General features: G+C 41.9%; 1 protein-coding gene across 4 annotated transcripts in view; it reads left to right on the top strand.

The window, feature by feature from the left end:
• Klhl3 (kelch like family member 3) overlaps positions 1-23,161 on the top strand; it is a 107,129-nt gene that overhangs the window by 68,155 nt on the left and 15,813 nt on the right. For all 4 annotated transcript variants that reach the window (XM_015488591.2, XM_048792275.1, XM_048792276.1 and 1 more), the window contains 5 exons: positions 3,033-3,149; positions 6,735-6,884; positions 19,801-19,918; positions 20,311-20,508; positions 22,296-22,397. In XM_015488591.2, the coding sequence (XP_015344077.2) occupies positions 3,033-3,149; positions 6,735-6,884; positions 19,801-19,918; positions 20,311-20,508; positions 22,296-22,397 (685 nt within the window). The remainder of the gene's footprint in view (positions 1-3,032; positions 3,150-6,734; positions 6,885-19,800; positions 19,919-20,310; positions 20,509-22,295; positions 22,398-23,161) is intronic.

Below are 23,161 nucleotides of genomic sequence, written 5' to 3'. Positions count from 1 at the left end.
GGGGCTGGGGATGTGGCTCAAGTGGTAGCGCGCTCGCCTGGCATGCGTGCGGCCTGGGTTCGATCCTCAGCACCACATACAAACAAAGATGTTGTGTCCGCCGAAAACTAAAAAATAAATATTAAAAAATTCTCTCTCTCTCAAAAAATAAATAAATAAATAAATAAATAAATAAATAAATAAATAAATAAATAAAGTTATGCCTGTTCAGACTTAAGATGTATCTAGGAAATAGAACTAAGAATTTTAGGTACAAAGCATTATTAACGTAGCAAACATAAAGAAAAAATAAGTTAAGAGAAATTGGAAATTTTTTTCTCTTAGTAGATAAGCTTTTATTTCAACTTTATGTCAGGTTGTAAATTTTATTGCCCCATCTATCATTTTCCCTTAGAATTTATCTTTTTTTCTTCACTTTTTATTTTGAAAACATCGAACATATTGTAAAGTTTGAAGAATGAACATCTACATACTTTTTACTGAGATTCACTAGTTAATATTTTGCTTTATTTTTCTCTCTACAGACTTGATGTCTCATTTTGATGAACCGTTTAGCAGTAAATTGTAGATACATGATACTTCACTCCTAAATATTTTAGTATGCACCTCCCAGACGTTATTTTCTAACCATAAAATCATTTTTATGCCAAAGAAATTTAACATTGATAACATAAGTGTTGTCTACCAAATAATCAGTATTCAGATTTTCCTAATGGTCCCCCTATTTCTTTTTAATCCATAATCCAAAGGTTTGTGTATGGTAGTTAGTTATCATGTCTCAAAATCTCATTAATCTATAACCATCCCCCTGATTCTTTTTCATTTTTCATTATATTACATTTTGAAGAATTCAGCCCAACCTTCTTGTAGAGGCTCCAAACTGATTTGTCTGATTGTCTCTGTACTATAACATTCAGGTTAAACATTATCATAAAAATACACATTGGGGGTGCTGTGTCCTCTCCATTAAATCACAATCAGGAATGTAAGTTTGTCCTATTATTGGTGGTAAGTTTGATCCCTTGTTTAAGGTGATATTCGTCTGTTCTCCTGTTTGAGGGTATCTTTCCCCTGCTGTGTAAATAAATCTTTGGGATGATAATTTGTGAATTTCTTGTTTCACAAAAACTTTTGATTCTAGCTTTCATTGGTGATCCTTGCTGAATCAGTTATCACATTGGTGGTTTTTGCAAAATACTGTTTTTCTAATTTTGTCATTCCTTCTCATTTACCACTTTTCTAAAGAAGAGCCCTTCGATACTTTTCACATTATCCTAGGAATTAATGGTTTCTTTATAAAATTTATTGTATTGTAATCCATTACTATATTTTTAAAATTAAGATTCTGTTGAGGTATGGTTTGCACACAGTGAAATGTACAGATATTAAGGTACAATCTGATTAGTTTTGACAAATGTGTATGACATATAGTGTCTACCCTATAAAGATACATATCCATTACCTCCAAAAATCTTTGGCCTCTTCCCTAGTCATTTCCTGAAATCTCACCCCACCAGAGCAGCCCTGATCTCATTTTTTCATTATTCTCTTTGATGTTTGAGTTGTTCCAAGTGTTGGCAGTGAAGGTCCCATCCATTTATTTCTGTGACCTTTTGGCATGTCCTCTTTAATCTGAGAGCACTTTTTTCCCCTTTTTAAATTTGTTCTAATTAGTTATACAAGACAGATGCATTTTTTGATTCATTGTACACAAAGAGAGCACAACTTTTCATTTCTTTGATTGTGCACAATGTAGAGTCGCATCATATGTGCGGTCATTCATGTACTTAGGGTAATGTTCATCTCATTCCACCATCTTTCCTTCTCCCATACCCCCTCCTCTCTTCCCAGAGTTCCTCCATTCTCCCAACATGTGCCCCGCCCGCCCACTTTCTACCATTATCAGAGAGAACGTTTGGCCTTTGTTTTTTGAGGATTGGCTTAGCATGATATTCTCCAACTCCATCCATTTACCTGCAAATGCCGTAATTTTATTCTCTTCTAATGCTGAGAAATATTCCAGTGTGTATACCACAGTTTCTGAGAGCACTTTCTTGTTTTCATGTACAAGAAGGCGTCTTATTTTATTCTTTTTGAAAGCTGAAACCAATAATAGAGATGATATTTTAATAACTTCTTTGTTAGTGAACTTTAGGTTGTTCCTTTTTTGTCCTTTTATGAAAGTGCTGCAGCAAACATCTTGGACACTTGTTGTTCTTGTGCTCTTCTATGAGTGTTTTTGTAGTCTAGGGCTCTAGAAGTGGCCTTTCCAGGTCACAATATGCACATTTACACTTTTGATTGATATTGCCAAATTCTTCCCTCTTCTCTTAAAAAGCCATATTTATCTAGTAAATTTCCACTGACATTACTGGTTTCCCCACAGCCTCACCAACACTGTTTTTTTTTTTTTTTTTTTCCTGTCTGTGCATGGTGGTGCAGAGTTTGAATTTAGACTTAGCTTTGAGCAAAATAAACATCCAAACCACCTATCCTCTTTTTGGTTCCAAGCCCTCCAGTTTTGATTTACATAGAAATGAAATCTCTCCTCAAGAGAGAAGTTAAATCCAAGGAGAAATGTCTGCCCTTCTCTGTATTCAGTGTCACAGTCATCATCACAGCCAGCTGCAGGCAGAAGGCCTTCTTACAATTTTCATTCTGCACTGAATGTGCAGGGGAGATTAGAGAGGAGAGCAATGCTGGAGGAGTGTGGCATTGCCCCCAGGACATCTGGTCCTCTGCAGCCACCTTTAAACATTTGGTTCACAGTTATTGTTCTATATTTCTACCCTTAAATAACTATTGGAACTGATTTTTATTTTAGAATGAACCACGATGATTCTACATTGGGGAGAGCAGGTTTATTGTAGGCATATATGTGCGTATTCACTCTTGAGAACATATAATAAAAAAGCTTTTGTTTTATTTTAAACATTGAATCTTATGTTAAACACTTTTGCAGATGAATTATAACTTTTTTCTTTTTATAGATTGAGCAAGTTATTTGAAAGTGTTCCTTCTTTTCTTTATAGGTGTTTGAAGCTGTGATTTCCTGGATCAATTATGAGAAAGAGACCCGTTTAGAGCATATGGCAAAACTGATGGAACACGTCCGACTCCCTCTCTTGCCCAGGGATTATCTAGTGCAGGTGCGTGCTGGCCTGTCCACCGAAGCCTCAAGGGACAGCAGAGGCCACTCTGGTTGCATGGCATAGTTGAGATCAATAGATCTTCTGTGTGTGTTGCGGGCACCAACCAACTGGGTTAAGTTTGAAGTAGAGCTTAAAAGCATAGGTTTGAGGATAAGCTGTGTAGGTTTCAGTCCATGCTCCACTACTTACTCGTTTTGAGTTTTTATTCAAGCCTCAGTATCTCCTTCCAGAAACAAGTTGTCGGTATGTAAGCCTGAAGCCTGGCTTAACAAGTGTTCTATAAAATTAGCTGCTTTCCCTATAGATGCCCAAAGCCAGAAGAGTCATTTTCATAATATTTCTTTGTTACCCTTCTGCTCTAAACAAGTTGGAGCCCAACTCAGGACTGTGAAAATCAGCTTTTCACAGGTGCCTAGAACACAGACTACCTCTACTTCTTCCAAGAAAGGAAAGAAAATTTTAAAATTATAGGATGTCCCTCTAGTGCCACCTATTTCCTTACTTAAACCTTGTAATCAGCCTGTGAGGCAAATATTACAACACTCTATTTACCACTTTGGCCCTTGAGGCTGTGGATTGGGTTGCCCTCAGGGGTCACCAACCACCTGGGGAGAGTCAGGATTCAAATCCACAGCAGCCAGACCCTGAGGCACACGGTTCTGCCAGCTGCCACCTTTGTTGCTCTTTATTCCATTTCCCCATTACATGGCTCATTTTGAACAGTAGTAAGTGGCATTAGATACTCTTACAAGCAGGGAGTCAAAGCTTAAAATATGTGAACCAAACTAAACATTGAGGAAGTAGGCCACCCCTCAGCTGTCCTGGAGGGTCTCTGGAAGGAAGGAAAGGTATGATGCAAGAATAAATGAGGAGGCTTAGCAGTCTGACAGCCAGCTCCTGTTATCCTGTGCCATACTTAACCCCTTGAAACCTCAGTTTTCTCATCTGGTCAAAATAGCACTTGCCCTGGTAGGATTGTTTGGAGCAAAATGAGATGGTCCACATAAAGCCTGTCACACAGTGATCAGTGAATACTAGTTAATATTACCACTGTCCTTGGGACTATGAGTACCATGCTGTTCTTGTGAGCACTTGTAAAGTCCTCTGCTCCTGACGCTGCTGGCCATAGGCCTAAGGGGTCAGTACAATGTCCTCTGAATCTGTACACCTCAGCCTTCTTTGCAGCACTGAGGGACACCCTTGAAGCCTTTATAAGGACCCTGCATGCTACCTTGGAGGATACTAGTGCCACCTGGTGGCATGGTATCCCTGCTGTAGGAAAGGGAAGCAGAGGGACTGATTTGCCTCTCATTGTCACAGTAGGTTTTCCCACTGTCCTGTGGGAAACTGACTGAAGGCAGGGTGGGCAGCCAGGGACCTGGGTTCCAGTGAAAGGTAAAGGGGACTTAGAGACCTCCATTAAGTGTCCACGACTAACAAAGATATTAGGAGATAGTTCCTGGATTATTATGGCAAAATACGGTCTGGACCTGGAAAAGGAGGAGGTCAGAGGCACTGGGTGTGAGAACTGTTGTATGGGACTCCTTTTCTAAAAGGACTTTTATTAGGCCTCACAGGGTGAACACTTTTGGGAAAGGATGTTTCCTCAGCATTCATTTGCCCTTGAAACTTCAGACCTGCTGGGGATGGCTGACCATGATGCAAGAGGAAGGGAGAGAGGGAAAACTCTTGCAACCAACACTGCCTGGCATCTGCGCCTCACAATAGCTAAAGTTAATTAGGCTTTTACTAAGCATTTTTAGATATTCTAAATTTATAACATGCTGTGTTTTGATAATAAACACATACACATATTTAACATAAACTTTGTGATTGTTTTTTTTGGTACCAGGGATTGAACCCAGAGGTGCTTAACCACTGAGACACCTCCCTAGCCCTTTTTAATATTTTATTTAGAGACAGGGTCTTTCTGAGTTGCTTAGGGCCTTGCTGAGGCTGGCTTTGAATTCTTGATCTCCCTACCTCAGCTTCCCGAGCCGCTGGGATTATAGGCGTGTTCTACCATGCCTGTCAAACTTTGTGATTTTGACTGTTTTTGAGTATATGATACAGGGCATTTATTATATTCACAGTGCTGCACAACCATCACCATATCCATTTCCAAAACTTTCATCATCCCACATTGAAACTCTGTACCTATGAACTCTCTAGGGGGGAGCTTTTAGTTCAAGCTGAATGAATTCTTTGGGAAAAGTAGCTGCTTGAGCAATTTTCCTTTCTCCCTAGCTTTTCTAGAGATTTTCTCCCACCCCTTTTATTTTTTAACCCCCCACATTTATGATTTGTACCATCCTGGTTTAGGCCCCTAATGGGAAGGTTAAAAAAAAATATCTTTCAAGGCTGTAGGGAGTTTTCTTGGGGAAGAAGATGCCCAGAGGTGGCAGAGGCTTTGACTTGCCAATTCTTCTTTTTCCTGCCAGCTCCAGCGTTGCCCAGTGGATGATGACCCTGGCCCTATTTTCATTCTTAGCAATAGATGGGGTCCCAGGAGAGGCTCAGCCAGGCCTTGTGCTGATTGTTTGGAGGGTTGAGATGATTGAAGTGGGAGCCCTTTCTCATTCTGTGATTGGACTTGAATCAGGTCCAATCCTCAGGTCAGAAACCTTGTCTTACTCATCATTTTCTTCCTGGGGGCCAGCACAGGGCTGCCCAACCAGGAGACATCCAATCAGTGTTAGCTGTTGAATGGAATTGATGTTTCCCACCATCAAGTGGCCTCAGAAGACCCTGCTGTTCATTCCAGATATGTCACATAGTGATATGAACTGGGCTGAAGAGATGCTATTTAAGAGCCAGAGTACCAGAATGCACCCTTGCCTACTTATGGAGCATGTAGGCTTGCATTTGCTGAAGTCCTGCTTAGGTCCTGAGGTCTGAATACCAGGTAGAGAAGTGAGATCCCAGCGTAGATGGAGTATCAGATGAGGTCAGTAGATGGGATTTTGTATAGGACATTCTTTCTGCTCTAGTGTCAGTACTCAGTTAGAGCCTCACTGGCCAGTTTTCTCCCTGAAACTTTTGCTATAAGACCATCTTGACCATCTTATTTTACCAGTGCCTTCAAAGTTTGTCCCTTGGATCCTGTCTTCTTTCTTCTTTCCCTCCCTCCCTCCCTCTTCTCTCAGATCTCTGACCATTTGCCCTACACATTATAAAGCATTCAAACCAAGAGGAATGCAGGAAGAGATTTTCAGGCAACTCCTTATTTTTTATTTTGCATAAATTCATCTAAACCTCAGCGTACAAGCAAACAAAACTAATGGGGTTCTAGGTGCTTTTAATACACCTGTTTTACAGACGAGAAAACTGAGGATCAGAGATGAATGGTGCAGCTGGGATTTGCATCCCTGTCTTAGGCCAGAGCTTGATCACTTAATCCTGTGCTCTTAAAATCCAGGAGGTGAGCACTAAGTTATAACTCTGTGGATCTTTCTCTTTGGGTGTGAGATGAGATGATACAGAAATGAATGAGAGAATGCAGGAATGACCCACCCCAGAGACAGGGCTTAAGAAATGGGGCCAGGCTCTGTTCCAGTGTTACCTGTGGGTTGTTACCTCCAGACAGTTGAAGAAGAGGCTTTGATAAAGAATAACAACACCTGTAAGGACTTCCTCATCGAGGCCATGAAATACCATCTGCTCCCCCTGGATCAGAGACTCTTGATTAAGAACCCTAGAACCAAGCCCAGGACTCCAGTAAGCCTGCCTAAGGTAAGCCCCAGCCTGGCCACTGCCCAGAGTCAGGACCACATCCTAGAAAAATGCTTTTCCATTCACACTCCACATCCTTCCTCACTCCTGCCTACCCTACCTACATCTTGGTTGCATTTAAGACCTAGGACACAGAATCTGCTGGTTCCTTTGGCTAGTACTCCTCTCTTCTGGGGTATTCCTTTCCTAGGAGTTTCAAGGAAAACTCCAGTGTCGTTGGGGTTGAGAATAACTCATAACTCTTCCATCCTGCCCCACCTTCTCACTTCATGCCATGGTTTGTGCTTCCTTCCTATTAAAAGAGGGATGGCTCTGTTGGTCTTCGCTTAGTGACAGCCATAAACATTCTTATAGTGTAAAAAAAAAAAAAAGTCCCAGTTCGGTTCCTCTCTCACAACAGGGAGGGACATAAAGGACCATTAGGGCTGCCAGAGAAGAGAAGGGGCCTTGAAGAATCCCAACAGGTAATGAAGTAGGGGGAGGAAGTAGGGGAAATGAGAACTTGTGAAGAAGCAGCCAGCAGAGGGAAGGACAAGCACAGGAGGGGACCCTCTGGTTGAGAGGCTTGCTGACTGCTTGGTTCTCGGTAGGGTTCTTGCCTCTGGCCCTCAGGTCCCTTATTTGCAGAGAAAGGGATATAGCAATTGATCAGTCTTTCTGGGATCCTGACATAGTGTTGTCTGGGGGAAGGTCCCAGGCAACATGGGAGGGAAGTTGGGAGGAGAGAATGACACAGTGGGTAGCACAGGAAATTATTTGGGCCCTTGCTTTGTTGTCAACCTCCCCTCTCTAGCTGGCTGCCATCCTCTTTGCCTGCTGCTTCTAAGAAAGTTCCGTAGGGATAGAGAACAATAGGTTTTGTTGTCCAAAACTTGATGTTGGGATTCTCTGAGGTTTGAAGTTCCTTCTTTACACTCTGTTCCATGACCCTGGATCATGGGGAATAGAGTGGTGGCAATGTGAACAACTATCACAAATGTCCCAGATAATAATATAAACAGCTGATCTTAAGTGCACGTTATGGGCTAAGCCCTAAGTGAGGGTGTCACATACATAGCTTTTTATTTTCATGATACTGGGGATTGAAACCAGGCCCTTGCACACACTGAGGAAACACTCTACCACTGAGCTACATCCCCAGCCCCTTCTAAAATTTTTATTTTACTTTGAGTCAGGGTATTGCTAAGTTGCCTAGGCTGCAATCCTCCTGCCTCACCCCCCTACCCCCCACCCCCCCTTGTCATCCCCCCTCGCCCCAAGTTGCTGGCATTACAGTGTACATCACCATGCCCAGCTCACATGTGTATCTCATTTAAACTTCACACCCCAAGAGGTAGAGACAAGTTATTACCCAGGTCTACAAAGAAGGAAATTGAGGTGATTTGTCCTGACATCACCACTGTTAATGTGGTAGAACCTATGTTTTCACTGAGTCATCCTCACCCTCCAAACCCTCTGTGAACTCTGTCCTTCTGTACCTAGCTTTGCCTGTGTATCTGATAGTGTACACTTAGTTGTCTTCCCATGTGTCCAATGCTGGTCAGAGGAAGGTGCAGCCTCAAGGAGAGGGCCTTGGCCTGTCTGGCCATTTGTCTGGCTGCAACTTGATGCCCTTTTTAATTTTGTTGTTGAAATTTTGCATTGAAACATCTTATTTTTTTTAAAATAAAAGTAATTTAGCTTTCTTTAACAATAGAAGTATGTGCTCATTGTAGTTTATTTAAAGGATGCTACAATGTAAAAATAAAATTAAAGTCACCTGAACTCTCTCCCAGGGACAATCACTGCTACTATTTTGGTGAGTTATCTTTCCAACATTTATCTCTGTACACTTACTCACAAATAGATGAAAATGTATACTTTCAGATTAACACTCTTGTTATACAGATTGAAATGTTTTCCCCCACTCAACTATATGCCATAGATTACTTTTAATGTGATATCAACATGGGTGAAACCAGCATTTAAATTGTAATGGGTACATAGTATTTGTGTTTTCTGTACCTATGTATTTAATTGTCCTCTCTTGGTGGACTTTGCAGTATTTTCCATTTTTTGTATTATGAACATTTCTGTGCCAAATATTCTTTATAAGATGACATTTTGTTTTAGTTTGCATTGCTTTAATTGTGAGATTAATCTCAGTTTCATATGACTATTGTCCTTTGTATTTCTGTTGGGGGGAATCTCTTTTCGTGTCCTTGCCCATTTTTCTGTTGCATTGTGTTTTTTATTAATAGTTTTAAAGGGCCCTTTCTACATTAAAGAGATGAGGCCTCTGTATGTATGTACTTCAAGTATTTTCTTCTTAGTTTACAGGTTACTTCTTAACTTTGTAGTATTTTCTCCCAATCTGCCTTATCTTTTCATTTTCTTAACAGTATCTTTGGAAGAGCAGATTTAAATTCTTTTTGATAATTTGAATTAATAGGGAAAGATTATATGTATTTGTCATGTACAACAGGATGATTTGAAATATGTGTACATTGTTGAATAGCTAAATTAAGCTAGCTAACCTATGCATTACCTCACATACTTATCATTTTTTAGAGTGAGAACATTTAAAATTTACTCTTTTATTGATTTGCAACAATATAACAATACAACTAACTATAGTTACCATATTGTACAACAGAGCTCTTGAGCTTATTCCTCCTGTCTAAACAAAATTTTGTATCCTTTGATCAATACCTCTCCAACCCTGCTCCTTCCCCTCATCTCTTAGGAACCACCATTCTACTCTGCCTCTGGAAGTTTGCTTTTTCAAGATTATGCATCTATGAGAGATCATGCAATATATATTGTTCTGGCCTGGCTTCTTTCACTTATGTCCTTCAGATCCAACTATGCTGTAAATAATAAGGTGTACTTCTTTTTAAAGCTGGAGTGATATTCCTCTGTGCATACACACCACATTTTTCTTATCTCCTTGTCCATTGATGGACAAAGGATGACTCTATCTTTTAGCTATTGTGAATAATTTGCAGTGAATACAGGAGTGCAGAGTATATTTGCGCATACTGATTTCAGATATATCCTCAGTCATGGGGTTGCTGGATTGTATAATAGTCCTACTTTTAATTTTTTGAGTAATCTCCATTTTCTTTTTCATAATGGCTATACCAAAGTACAGAAATTATTATTTTTTTCAGTTTTGTTGTTATAGTTTGTTTTGTATTCTATCTTTAAAAAAAATCTTTGTCTCGCCTAACATCACAAAGATTTTCTCCTGTATTTTCTTCTTGAAGTTTCGAAGTTTTAGATTTTACATTTCCGTCTATAGTCCATTTTGAGTAGTTGGTTTTTTAAAAATATGGTATGAGAGTTAAGAATCAAGTTTGATTTATTTTGCATGTTAATATACAGTTGTTTCATACCATTTATGGGAAAGATTCTTCTTCCATCAAAGTACTTCACTTTTGTTGTAAATAATTAATTAACACATAATAATAATATATGTGTTAGTCTATTTCTGGATTCTGTTCTGTTCCATTTTTCAATTTGTCTGTCTTTATACCAATACCATGTTGCCTTGGTTACTAACTTTATAGTAAGTCAAGATAGTATGAGTTTTCCAGTTTTGTTCTTCAAAGTTTTTCTTTTATTCTAAAGTCCTTTTAATTTAAGAATCAGCTTAATTATTTCTACAAATAAGGTATGCAGATTTGATTAGAGTTATATTTAATCTCTAGGTCAATTAAAGGGAATTTCCATCAATACTAAATCTTTTGATTCATGAACACACCATATATTTCCTTTCATTCAGATTTCCTTTGATTCCTCTCACTGATTTTTTTTTTTTTTTTGGTAGGGATTAAACCCAGTGGCACTTAACCACTGAGCCACATCCCCCAGCCTCCCCCCNCACTACACCCAACCCACACCCCCTTGCCTTTTTAAATTTGTTTTTTAGTTGTAGGTGGACACAATACCTTTATTTTATTTATTTACATGTGGTGCTGAGGATCGAACTCAGGGCCTCACATATGCTAGGAGAGCACTCTCCCACTGAGCCACAGCCCCAGTTCCCCCAAGCCCTTTTTATATTTTATTTAGAGACAGTGTCTTGCTGAGTTCCTTAGGAACCCACTAAGTAGCTAAGGCGGGCTTTAAACTTGTGATCCTCCTGTCTCAGCCTCCAGAGCTGCTGGGATTACAGGCATGTGCCACCACACCTGCCTTTCTCTCTGATGACTTATAGTTGTCCATGTATGGGTCTTACATGGCTTTTGTCAGATTTATCCTTAATTTTTTAGTAACCTCCATTTTCTTTTTCATAATGGCTATACTTGAAAGAACAGAAATTAAATTTTTATGCTATTTTCGCGTCTTTAAATTCAAATTTTTAATAGTTTATTTCTAATATGTAGAAATGCAATTGGTAGAAAGGTTATTTAATGGAGAAGGAAGGGTTTAGGTGGTGATGACTTCACTGGAGTCTGAACATAAGGCAAGTATCTTCAGGAGATTGCTGAGTACCCCAGGCTGACTCTCTGGGCAGATTTTTTGGACTTGTCTTCTATAGCGTCAGTTCTTCCACTAAACTGTTGGTTCCATGACAGCAGGCATTACTCATCTGTGTCCTTGGCACCCAGCCCAGATCCTGGCACAGGGTGGGCAATAGTAAACATTTTCATGAATGAAAGATATATTTTTAAAGAAGTAATTTTATGGAGCTTTAGACCTTACCATTTATATCATCCCTCACTATTTCCCCCAATGCTTTTGGCATTTATACATGAGCTTTTGCATGGATGTAGTAAGTATTTATGTCTTTATAGCCTCTTTTGATCACTAATGTAGGTTGGGCCTAGAAATTTGGTTCAACCCCAAAGGCATTCAATATTGCCTTCATTCATGAGAGATTAGAAGAATTGTGAGGAACCTGGATTGAACAAACAACTTCCCTCTAAAACTCAGCAACAATCTATAGGCTCTCACATATTAACTTATCAATTCACTCATCTAACACACTTCTGTGGAGAAATCACTAATTGCTAGGCAGTGAGGTAGGTGCTAGTGCCTCAAGGGCTCTTGTGAGGTGGTCTCTCATCTAAGGAATTCTCTGACTGGGGAGGAGCATAGACAGATGTGAAGGATAACTATAGGGTAAAATTTCAGTGCCACCATGGGGGACTGTCAGGGTACTCTAGGAGCATAGAGACAGGTAGAGGAAAACTTTTAGTAGGAGCTAAAGCCTGAGCTGAATCTTCAGGGTCAAACACAAATTGTCCCTGGGAGCACACACCCAGAACCTGGTTCAGAGGACCACAGGAGAGAACTGGCTCATACCTTCTGATGGCCACTTAGGGTTATGTGTACTTTGCATTTTGTTTCTTCCTGGGTCATTGTTCATATCACCAAAAGCATCAATGATGATGAAGTAGTATTGTTTAAATGTCAATGACTGAGCAGTTTGTTTGTAGTTTAAGCTCTAAATATACATGATTTTGTCTTCACAATGAGTGTGGAAGTGCTGATGTTGGAAAAAATTGAGACCCAGTAAGACTAAGTGATTTGCCTAGACTTTTATAGCTCTTAGGTGGCAGTGCAAGGACTTGAATCCAAATTTGGTAACCTTGAAGCCTAGGCTTTTTAGCATTGCACAGTACTAATCCCTACAGTGATGGTAACAGCACATCTCAGTTACTAAGCTCTCATGATGTGCCAAACACTGGGCTAAGTGATTTTCATTTATTATCTCACAGGAGTTTCATAATTGTAATTATCCCAATTTTGCACATAAGGAAATTGGATCTTAGGTTATATCACCTGCTCATTAGTTATCTATTTCTGCATTACAATTTTCCCTAACCTTGGTGGCTTATCATAAAAACATTGTTTATCTCATAGTTTCTGTGGGCAGGCATCCCAGAGTGGCTTAGCTGGGCCCTTCATTCTCTGGGTCTCTCATAAAGTCAAGGTATTGGTCAGGGTTGCAGTCATCGACAGGCTTATTTGGGAACGACCGATTCTAAGCTTGCTCACATGGCTGCTGGCAGACCTCAGATTCTGGACATGGACCTCTCCATAAGCCACTTGAGAATCCTCATGATGTGGTAGCTGGCTTCTGCAGAGCATGTGACTCTAGAGCAAGAAAATGAGAGGCAGAAACTTCAGCCTTTTTATAACCTCACCTCAAAATCAATGCCTATTACTTTTGCATATTTTATTTACTAGATACAAATCATTAAGGCTAGCCTGCACTCAGGGGGAAAGGAATAACGCCCATATGTGAGTGTAGGAGGATCAAAAGATTTGTGACCAATCTTTAAAGCACAAGTAGTCAATGGCTGAGCTCAAATTTAAGCCTTGAACGACTGGCCCTAGACCTAAGCTCTGAACTGTTCTATGATATTGCTTCTCAGCTCCACAGTAGGCTTTTAGATGGGTCATGTATGGAAAGTAAACTGATTCCTACCCTTTAGAGACTCCTTAAAGATAGAACTTTGTCAAAGACCAAATAAGTGGAGGAAGAGGAGGAGTCAGGAGGTAATTACTCTAGTTGGAGGAGCAGCCTCAGGAATTCCAAGGACTTTTGGGCTTTTATGAATTCAGTCCAGATAGGCTTTCTGAAAGAGCAACTTCAAGAAACGAACTGGTGGAGAGAGATTTGCACCATCCTTTGCAATTCTTGCCAGTGAATCAATTTACCGCCAAGTATCTTCCCTGAAAGGAATGGGATTGTGCCTTGAGATCCCTGTAGAAGGTTATAAGGGTGTTTTTCCTGAGCTGTTGATGCACAGATCATACTGACACATTCAAGCCGGAACAGATAATAGCATCATCTTGGCTCCCACACATTCACCGCCCTGCACTTTCCCTGAGGCTGTGTTGCCAGGGACAACCAGAGGCTGTCTCTCAGCCACTTGGAGCCCTCCTACATCGCCCTGCTCCACAGATGGCAGCAGAGAAATGAGGTTCCAGGAAGATGTAAATGAATCCTTTACAAGTGTACTGAACCTGGCACTTTTCACTGTCATTCTTGTTCAGTTGGCATCCATGCTCAACTCTTTAAAAATGACACCAAAAAGTCATTCAAGCTGGAAGGAGGCAGCTTGCTTCTGAGTGGGCTGGCCTGCTTTCAGATGATGTTGGGAGTAGAGGCTGCTGGCAGGTGGGTAGGATGACCTCTCATCTGGACCAGGTTTCTCAATGGGCACTGCCTCTCTTCCATGTTGGTCCATACCCTAGCAAAAATACTGGGGGGTGGCAGGTCTTGAAAATGTGCCTGTATCACCCCTGGAATTTTTAGTAGTACTTATAATTCCATCCATAAGTTTCTTTTCTATAACTTGTTAAGAGTTTGTTTTTTTGTTTTTTGGTTTTTTTTTTTAAGAGAGAGAGAATTTTAATATTTATTTTTCAGTTTTCGGCAGACACAATATCTTTGTTTGTATGTGGTGCTGGGATCGAACCCAGGCCGCACGCATGCCAGGCGAGCACGTTACCGCTTGAGCCACATCCCCAGCCCAAGAGTTTGTTTTTTAAGCAACTGTTTTAAACCATAATAATGATGCTGGTGTTGATCTAATAATATGATCTAAAATTTAGTAGTTACTATTTACACCCTATGAGAAATATCCTGTTATCATGATGCTGTGGGTGTTGAAAATAAGGCTTAGCAAGGTTAAATGTCTTGCCTGTGGTCACGCAGCCGATTAGTGACATGTGAGTCCAGAGGTGTCTCAACCCAATGCCCATTTTTTCATCCTTTCCATCCTCTCCCTGGGCTTTGCTCTCATGTTGCCTGGTTCTCAAACCCCCATCGTCTCTGCACCTTGCCTGTCGATACTTACCGGGAGCAGCTGTTGCTCAGGAACCTGCTGGGACAAGTCTGCTGGCTCGACCTGGACGCCCTCCTTCGGATGAATTTTTGGTGTTAGCCCTGCGGCCCCACGCACCAGGGTAAGAGAGACTCACTTCCTGCCCTGGCCCGAGGGACCGACTGGCTGGGCCTGCCTTCTGCCCAGCTCGCTGGTCATGGAATAGAGTTTGGACATACTCTGCTCTTGCCCTGTGAAGAAACTGTGCAGAGCCCAGGTTGCTCCTTTCACCTGAGTGGAGATGCCAATGACTTCTGTAGCCCTAGGCCAGGGTTAGGGTCTTGAAAGCTCTGTTCTGTTCACCAACTGTCCCTTTTCCTGACTAGTCTCTCCGATCTAATGGTTCTTAGACAGAGTGGTTATCATTTCAGTGAGGAGAGACCAACATGCCTTCAATCCCAGTCATACTGGTAGAACTAGAATGATCTATGCAAAAGAACATTATATATGTATGAAAAACTTGTTATTCTGGAATTTCTTTTCTAAGAAATCAGGTTGTCTTTCCATGGTCTCACTAAAATAAATGTCCCTTTTACCTTCCGAAGTGAGAGGGTGTTTTCTTTGAGAGATGTCGAATAACCACTCATGTTCTACAAACCAGAGCTTTCCAGGCACCAGAATGTCTGCAGCCTTTAACACAGTGGAGACCTGGGATCAGGATCCTGAGGCAACTAGCAAGACTCCCGAGGACATTGCATTCCTCAGGAGTGATTAAATGATGTTCAGTCCAGCATCATTGTTAGACCAGAATCAGTTCTTGGGCTTATTAGGATTCCTATATTACCAATTATGCTTATACAAAATGTTAAAAAATAGTAATCATTGCTAGGTGTGATGGATGGAGACTGTAGTCCTGGGAAGGCTGAGGCAGAGGACAACTAGAGCCCAAGAGTTTGGGGCCAACCTAGACAACATAGTGAGACCCTGTCACTTTTTAAAAAATAGTGATCAATAAAAGAAGCTGATGTGATTCCATTGTCTTTGTTGAAGACCTCATAAGTCTTTAGTAAGCTGGGGTTTATCAGTGTTGGGGAAAGAAAGGGATATCCCTGTTGAACTACCTGGGCCTGGGTGAGGGCTCCCCAGAGAAAATGGTTTAAGTCTGTCCTTGCCCTAACAGCCTGTGGTCTTAAGCAGCAAGAAGTTTGTAATTTCAGAGATGTAACACATGTAGACTTTGGGAATACTCATATTTGCCTAATTGGTTGTTAAGATCAGGTATCTATGGAAACAACTTCTCTATAGTAGTCAAGATAGGAAATTTATTCTTTATACTCTGCATGATCACCACAATGGGGGATACTGTGCTCCTTGTACAAATGGCTTCTTGCAATAACTGCCATAAAAATTGGATTTCTTATACCTGCAAAGAAGCAGAATGTATGCTTGCTTCTCCTTGCTGCTTTGATCCACCATCCCCCTCAGAAGTGACCATCCTACCCTACCAAAACCTTTACAGTTCCTCTTTTCAGACTATCATATAAGGTTTGAATGTTAAAAGTCATTTCTCATTAGTGTTTTTGTGAGCTCAGAGGCAAGTTTATTTTGAAAATGTGTCCTGTATTATTTTTGTCCTTGTACTCAGGTTTTATTTTAACATGAGAAACTTTCCATTTCTGTAATATTGTTTCTGTGTTACGATGAAAGTTCTTCCACAGTGGTGGATTTTCTCCAGTATGAATGTGCCCCCTCACTTGGCAGGAGACAGTTTCTAGGACATGGTGAGGTTTCTTGAAAGCTTTACCTTTTTTTTTTTTTTTTTTAATTTAAAGAAGAAGCTTGATACTTTGTGCAAGGAACAAGTAATGCTTTGTTCTGATGGTTGAGTCAAAGGTGGGAAAATCTCTTACTTTTCCTTTTTTTATATCATTTGTTTTCCTCAATATTGCCAGAATTGTAATCTAGTGTTCCAACACATCTTAACCAAAGAAAGTGACATTCCAGTTTTATATTTTTTTCATTTGATTATTTTTTTTCATTTGACTCCTTGCTATTTACTTTTTATTCATTAATTTTTTAATTTCAAAGAAACATCTGAGCCCTCAGTTTTACCTGGCAATATAAGGACATTATTTGGATTATTTTGGTGATTGATGCAGACAGATTTTCTGTCCTGGTAGGGTTTACTGTCTAGGTGGGAAGACAGACAAATCACTAAATGGTCACAGCACAAAGCAGAGCACACAGGGTAGCTAAGCACTCTGTAGAGGGACATGCAGCTCAGACACAGAGTCAAAGAAGCCCTCTCTGAAGAAGAGACATGTAAACTAAGACCTGGAAGATAAGCAGGTGTTAAAGCAAAAGGATCAAAAAGAGGAAGAATATCTAAAGTAGACGGAATGTTGTATGCAAGAGTGAGGGGTGGCATCCTGCAGAGAGAAAACTAAAATCTGGGTTTATTCCCTCTCAACTCCAGAAATTCGATTTCGAAGAAAATCCTTGCAACATCTTGCCTTCAGTTTAGTTTAGGACAATGCAAGTTCTAGGTATGCTTATGAACATAGGACTAGTCTTTCTGCTCTGGAGGAGTATGTTGGGCATAACCTGAAGTTTGCTGAGAGGCTGTGTTCATTAGTATACCCTGGACCTGCTTATGGCTGCCTGTGTAAGCAAAGAATCACAGATGGGAAGAATCCAGCTTTTCTCTGAAAAAGGCTGCTCTTGACACAGAGCAGTGGGACCTTCTGAGTTGAGGCATGCAGGAAAGCCTGCCTGGAAGCAGTAGTAGTTTAAGCCTGACCTATGTCCTGAGTTCCTGTGGAATGCTTTAGAAGTTAGAACTGATTTCTGAGCTTTGAATGACTCAAATTTGGTGGGCTAACTCTAGTGATCAGCAGTCACCATGTGAGCAGTGCATGAGCCTAATCTGGCATCTTGGGGCATAAATGGTTGATCTTGGGCAATGGTTGTCTGATCTGGTTTTGCTTCCCCTTATGGTAGATGATGTCCATCTGAGAGTTGTGCTCGTGTGTGCTCACGCAGGTTTTGATGCTCTGTCCTCTCCCCCAGAGTACATTGTGGGGAAGTAAAAAGCACTATGATTATTAGTAATGGCAAAAATTGTTGATGGCATACCATTAGCATCATTATGAAATTCCTACAGGCCATGAGTTAAAAAAGTGGTTCTCCAAGTATGAAAGCTAGAACAGAGCAGCAGCATCACCTGGGAGTTTGTTATAAATTCATATTCTCAACCCTACTCTAGACCTGCTAAATCAGAAATTCTGAGTGGGGGACCATAGTTTGTGTTTTCACAGCCCTTCAGGTGAACCTGATGCACACTGAATTTTGGGAACCATTGGGTGAATAAGACAGGTTGCAGGAAACAATCCCGTGGCTTGTGTTGGCTGCCTGTGGCCTCTACCCTTTTCTCTCTGCTCAGGAAAGTGTATTGGGGCGCAATTGAGTGTACTGTGTCATACAGTAACAGTGTGAATGTGCCCAGTTATTAAAATGTGTAAACTACAGTTAGTTCTGGTATTTTAATTCTTATTTAGTGGTGGCATGTGACAAGAGTCTCAATAATGGGGATGTGCCACAGTTAGGTATGCACTGCAGTTCTGTTAATGAATGCAGTCAGAGTGATGGCTTTCCTTTATTTCTTTTATTCTGATTTGTTATATATGACAGCAGAATATATTACAATTCATATTACACATATGGAGCACAATTTTTCATAATTCTGGTTGTACACAAAATAGTCACACCATTCATGTCTTCATACATGTACTTATGGTAATGATATCCATCTCATTCCACCCTCTTTCCTACCCCCATTCCCCCTCCCTCCCCCTCCTTCTGCTTGCTCTATCTAGAGTTCATCTAATCCACCCATGCTACCCCCCAACCCCATTATAAATCAGCATCCTTATATCTGAGAAAACATTCGGCATTTGTTTTTTTTTTTTTTAGATTGGCTAGCTTCACTTAGCATTATATTCTCCAACTCCATCCATTTACCTTCAAATGCCATGATTTTATTTTCTTTTAATGCTTAATAGTATTCCATTGTGTATACATACCAAATTTTCTTTATCCATTCATCAGTTGAAGGGCATCTAGGTTGGTTCCACAGTTTAGCGATGGCTTTCCTTTTTTTGACCAAGTCCTGCAGTAGGAAATGCCATCTGGAGGACACACAGGTGTCCTGGCTATTTCATGAAATAGCATCCTTGCTATGGTATTTTCTGTCCTGTTTACAAAAGTACACTAGTTGTAACCCACTGAATTGATTTCATAACCCACTAATGAAATGTGACCTACATTTTGACAAACAGATGCAATGACCTGTGTTTTCATGGACTACGGACCTACTCTTCAGAACAGGAGGGGTAGGGCCAGCCTCAGGCCTGTGTCAGGTTGCCTGCAGTTTTAGCCTCTCTTCTGCCACCCCTACATGTGTGACCTTGGGCCTTGTTCTCTGAGCTTACTCCCCTCATCTGTCAATGTGGATGATAATGTCTGTATCACAGGGTCATGGTGACAAGTGAATGACGACACACTTAACACTGCCCGACAGTGATAGTGACTGCTGTACCTGTGGAAATAGCCACTGTTAGTGCCATTTTTCAAAGCATCATCAGTTAAATAAGTTTTGTGATAACCATCACACATATACTATTGTACAAATATTTTTTTCTATACTGCAATGAGTGTGCCCTGCAGGCTAGACATTTAGAAATACTTTTAAATAATAATTTTTTTCTTAATGCATCCAAATTCTGCACTCTTCTAAAATATATTCAAGTTTGTTTCACTGTAAAATTGAACTTCCCATCCCAGTCCTCCGGGGTACTGAGATTGCGGAGGATGCTTAAGCTTAATGTACCCCCACCATTACCCCAACTAGGGTATTTTGGAACTGTAGAACTTATGGTTGTGTTTCTGTAGGAAGAGGCTTGTTAGCTTTTTCTTTAATATTCATATATGTTGGTGACTAGTGGCAGCATCTTCACATATGTACCTCTGTAAACCGGGAGCTCAGATAACGCATAGCCCCTGGGCACTAAGCATGTAGAAGAACCAGGGATAGATCACCCATTAATCTGGTGTTAGGAAGATCCAGCTAATGTCCCCTTGTCTTTCTGGAGGTCATGATTGTGGTTGGTGGCCAAGCACCCAAGGCAATCCGCAGCGTGGAGTGCTATGATTTTGAGGAGGACCGGTGGGATCAGATTGCAGAGCTTCCATCCAGGAGATGCAGAGCCGGTGAGTCCCCCAGTCCAGCAGCTGCGTTTTCCTGGCTGATTAGTGCCCTGTGTTGGAAGTCATGCAGTGCTCCTTAGTTCTTCAGACACCTGTGTGTTTCAGGCTCCCTTGCCTTCCCTACCTGCTTGGTTTCGGGCTATCCCTTCTGTGGTCAGTTCTTTCGTGGTTGGGAGAGTAAGCAAATTCAGGCATTTGCTTGAATCAAGTAAAATTAGAAAAACAAATGGGAAAAGAAATCCAGTGAGCGCCATAGTGACCCCCAGGTGTCTGTAGTCGGAGATCGTCTTCTGTGGTGAGTTATGTGTTGCCTGCCTGCTCCCACGTAATCATGCATCAACGTGCTCAGCCAGCCACCTGACCTAACCTTCGTGCCTTGGTTTCCTGTGCCTCAGGTGTGGTGTTCATGGCCGGCCACGTGTATGCTGTGGGTGGGTTTAATGGCTCCCTGCGGGTGCGGACTGTGGACGTGTATGACGGTGTGAAGGACCAGTGGACGTCCATTGCCAGCATGCAGGAGCGCCGGAGCACACTGGGTGCGGCCGTGCTCAATGACCTGCTGTACGCAGTGGGAGGCTTCGATGGCAGTACTGGTAGGTCCAGGACCTATTCCCTCCCCATCCCCACCTGGGTACACCCTCCATGCAGCCTCATTTTGTCCAGCCAGTTGCTGGGCTGACATCTGTCCTTCTGCAGCACTGCCCCAGCAACACACACATCTGTGTTACTCAGCTGTCCTCTGGGATAGTTATAAGGAGAAGATTTATTTTGGCTTATGGTTTTGAAGGTCAAGTCCCTGCTCAGGTCACCCTTTGCTTTAGGCCTGTGGTGAGGCAGCACCTCATGGAGGGAGCACATGGCCAAGCAAACCTGCCCGCCTCATCACCAGGCAACAAAAGGGAACAGGAAGTGGGACCCACACTGCCATCAAGGGCACACTCCTAGTGACCCGGAGACCTCCTTCAAGGCCCCTTCTGCTGAAGGTACCCTATATCACTGATCCAGGGACCAAGCCTTCAACAATGGGCCTTTGGGGGCAATAGGAACCAAACTACAGCACCATCCTTCCTTACCCAGCTTTTGGAGCCATAGCCAGGCCCCCAAAGAATGGGAACATATTCATACAGACTATGAAACTCTCCATGTATGATCTCTAGGGCTCTGGGAAGGAGCCTACACTCAAGTGTCCCTAGTCTGCACCTTCTACTGAACAGATAAGGGAACAAAGGCTCAGCAGTGGGACGAAGCCCGGCTCAAGCCACACTGGCAGCCAGGCTTGTCCATTGCCCTTTCTACTGCCCCACTGAGCCTCCCTAGACTGGGCCACCACAGGTGGACTCCTTGCTCCTGGATTTTACCTTGCTTCAAAAATTTCAGTCTGAACCATTAGAAGACATGGACTTGGAGAGAAGATCTCATCTGTACTCATACTGCTGGGTAGATGTCTCTGTAGACACCAACTCACTAAAATAAAATGGTGTTCTTCAGCCACAAGGGAAGAAAAAGTAAAAACACAATATTTTTTACTTCTCTGAAGTTTCATTTATGTCTTCACGATTTGGTGATGTTTCTCATTCTTCATGTTGCTTCACAAATTCCATGGTCTTTAGCTTTTCTGGAGGCTATGTTTATTGAGCAGAAGGGATAGCGGTACATTGCTTCATTTAGGACCTGCTTTTTTGGTTCTAAGTAGAAAGTCCAACTATACTATGGCTTAAAAATAAAGAATTTTTGTTTTATTTTTGAAAAACAAGAAAAGGAGTTCCTGACTTGATCTAATTGCTCAAGGAAATTGGGGCCAAGTTCCTAAGATTCTCTGGGCCTTTTCCTTCTAATCACAATGTGGCTGTTCTATTTCCAGCCAATACATTTGTGTTCCAGGTAACAAAAGCAAGAAAATAACTTTTACTATCTCAGAAAAGTAAAGGTTATTTCAGAAATCCCAATGAGATTTCTACTTAGATATCATTGACTTGGTCACCCCTAGCTGCAAGGGAATCTTCAAAGGCAAGTTTTTAACTTTCTAGCTCCAGAGGCAGAGGAAGACCAGGGAAAAGGGAGTTGGAACAGGGGCTCGATGAGGCAGCCTCACGTCTCTGCTTGGAATCAAAGCATTCCTTTCTGTGAGTTCAGTGACTTATTTACCTTGGCAGAACAGCTCAGGCACACCCCCATCCACTCATAACCCGTCCTCTGAGTCAAGTCTTAGTGTCCCCTCAGGTGGCCACTACAGATGTGTTTCAGGGAGTTGTCAAGGGCCACATAGAGAGGCAGAGGTGGCACCAGGCCATGCATGCAGGTCTGCAGCCCCCAGGTTTGGACTCCCCACTGTCAGCGGAGGCCTGGTGCTGCAGAATCTCACGAGTCTCTTGTCTCCCAGGCCTGGCGTCGGTGGAAGCCTACAGCTACAAGACCAACGAGTGGTTCTTTGTGGCCCCGATGAACACGCGGCGCAGCAGTGTGGGTGTGGGCGTTGTGGAGGGTAAGGAGGCAGCAGTGGGTGGCCAGCCCTACCCTGGCCCCCAGACCTTGTGCTGGGTCTGGCCTCATGCTCGATGCTCTAACATGGCTCCGTTTTTTCAGATCACTGCTGAATTAGGAGCCATTGTTCCTGATTTAACAGAAGAGGGTGGTTGAGATGAGGGAGGTGAAGCTTTAGCCCAGGGCTGAGAGGTGTTTGATTGGGTTGGGGAAAACAGGAAGAGCCCAGAGGAAATGCCATCCTGTCTCTGTCCACTTGTCAACAGCTCTGCTGAGAGTAGGAACCCAGAGTCCCCACTGTGGTGGATTAATTTTCTTGGATTAATTTTTAAAAAATATTTTGTTAGTTGTTCATGGGACTTCATTTATTAAAATGTGGTGCTGAGGATTGAACCCAGCACCTCATACTTGTTAGACAAGTACTCTACCACTGAGCCACAACCCCACCCCCTATTGAACATTTTTCTCACATGTGCAAACATGGCACATTAAGCAGAGCCTCTTCTCAGGTCTGACAACTCTCTCCGCAGGGCAGTTGGAAGTGTGCGGGGTAAGGCAGGAGGCTGGCTGGGGGCCTGGCCAGACAGTGTGCAGTTGTTTGTAAATTATCCGTCTCTCATTTTATTCCCAAAACTCTTCTGAAGAAGATTGGCAGAACTCAGAGTTTCTCCACTCTCTCCAGATGGAGAAACTGAGTCCCAAAGAGTTTCAGGGATGAGCTGCACATCGCGGTGGTAGGGAACTGCACAGCCAGTCCTCAGCCTG

This window comes from Marmota marmota, unplaced genomic scaffold (genome assembly GCF_001458135.2).
Source record: "Marmota marmota marmota unplaced genomic scaffold, marMar, whole genome shotgun sequence".
NCBI classification, from domain to species: domain Eukaryota; kingdom Metazoa; phylum Chordata; class Mammalia; order Rodentia; family Sciuridae; genus Marmota; species Marmota marmota.
The sequence above is the reverse complement of the archived record's forward strand: the minus strand, read 5'-3'. Positions and strand labels throughout refer to the sequence as shown.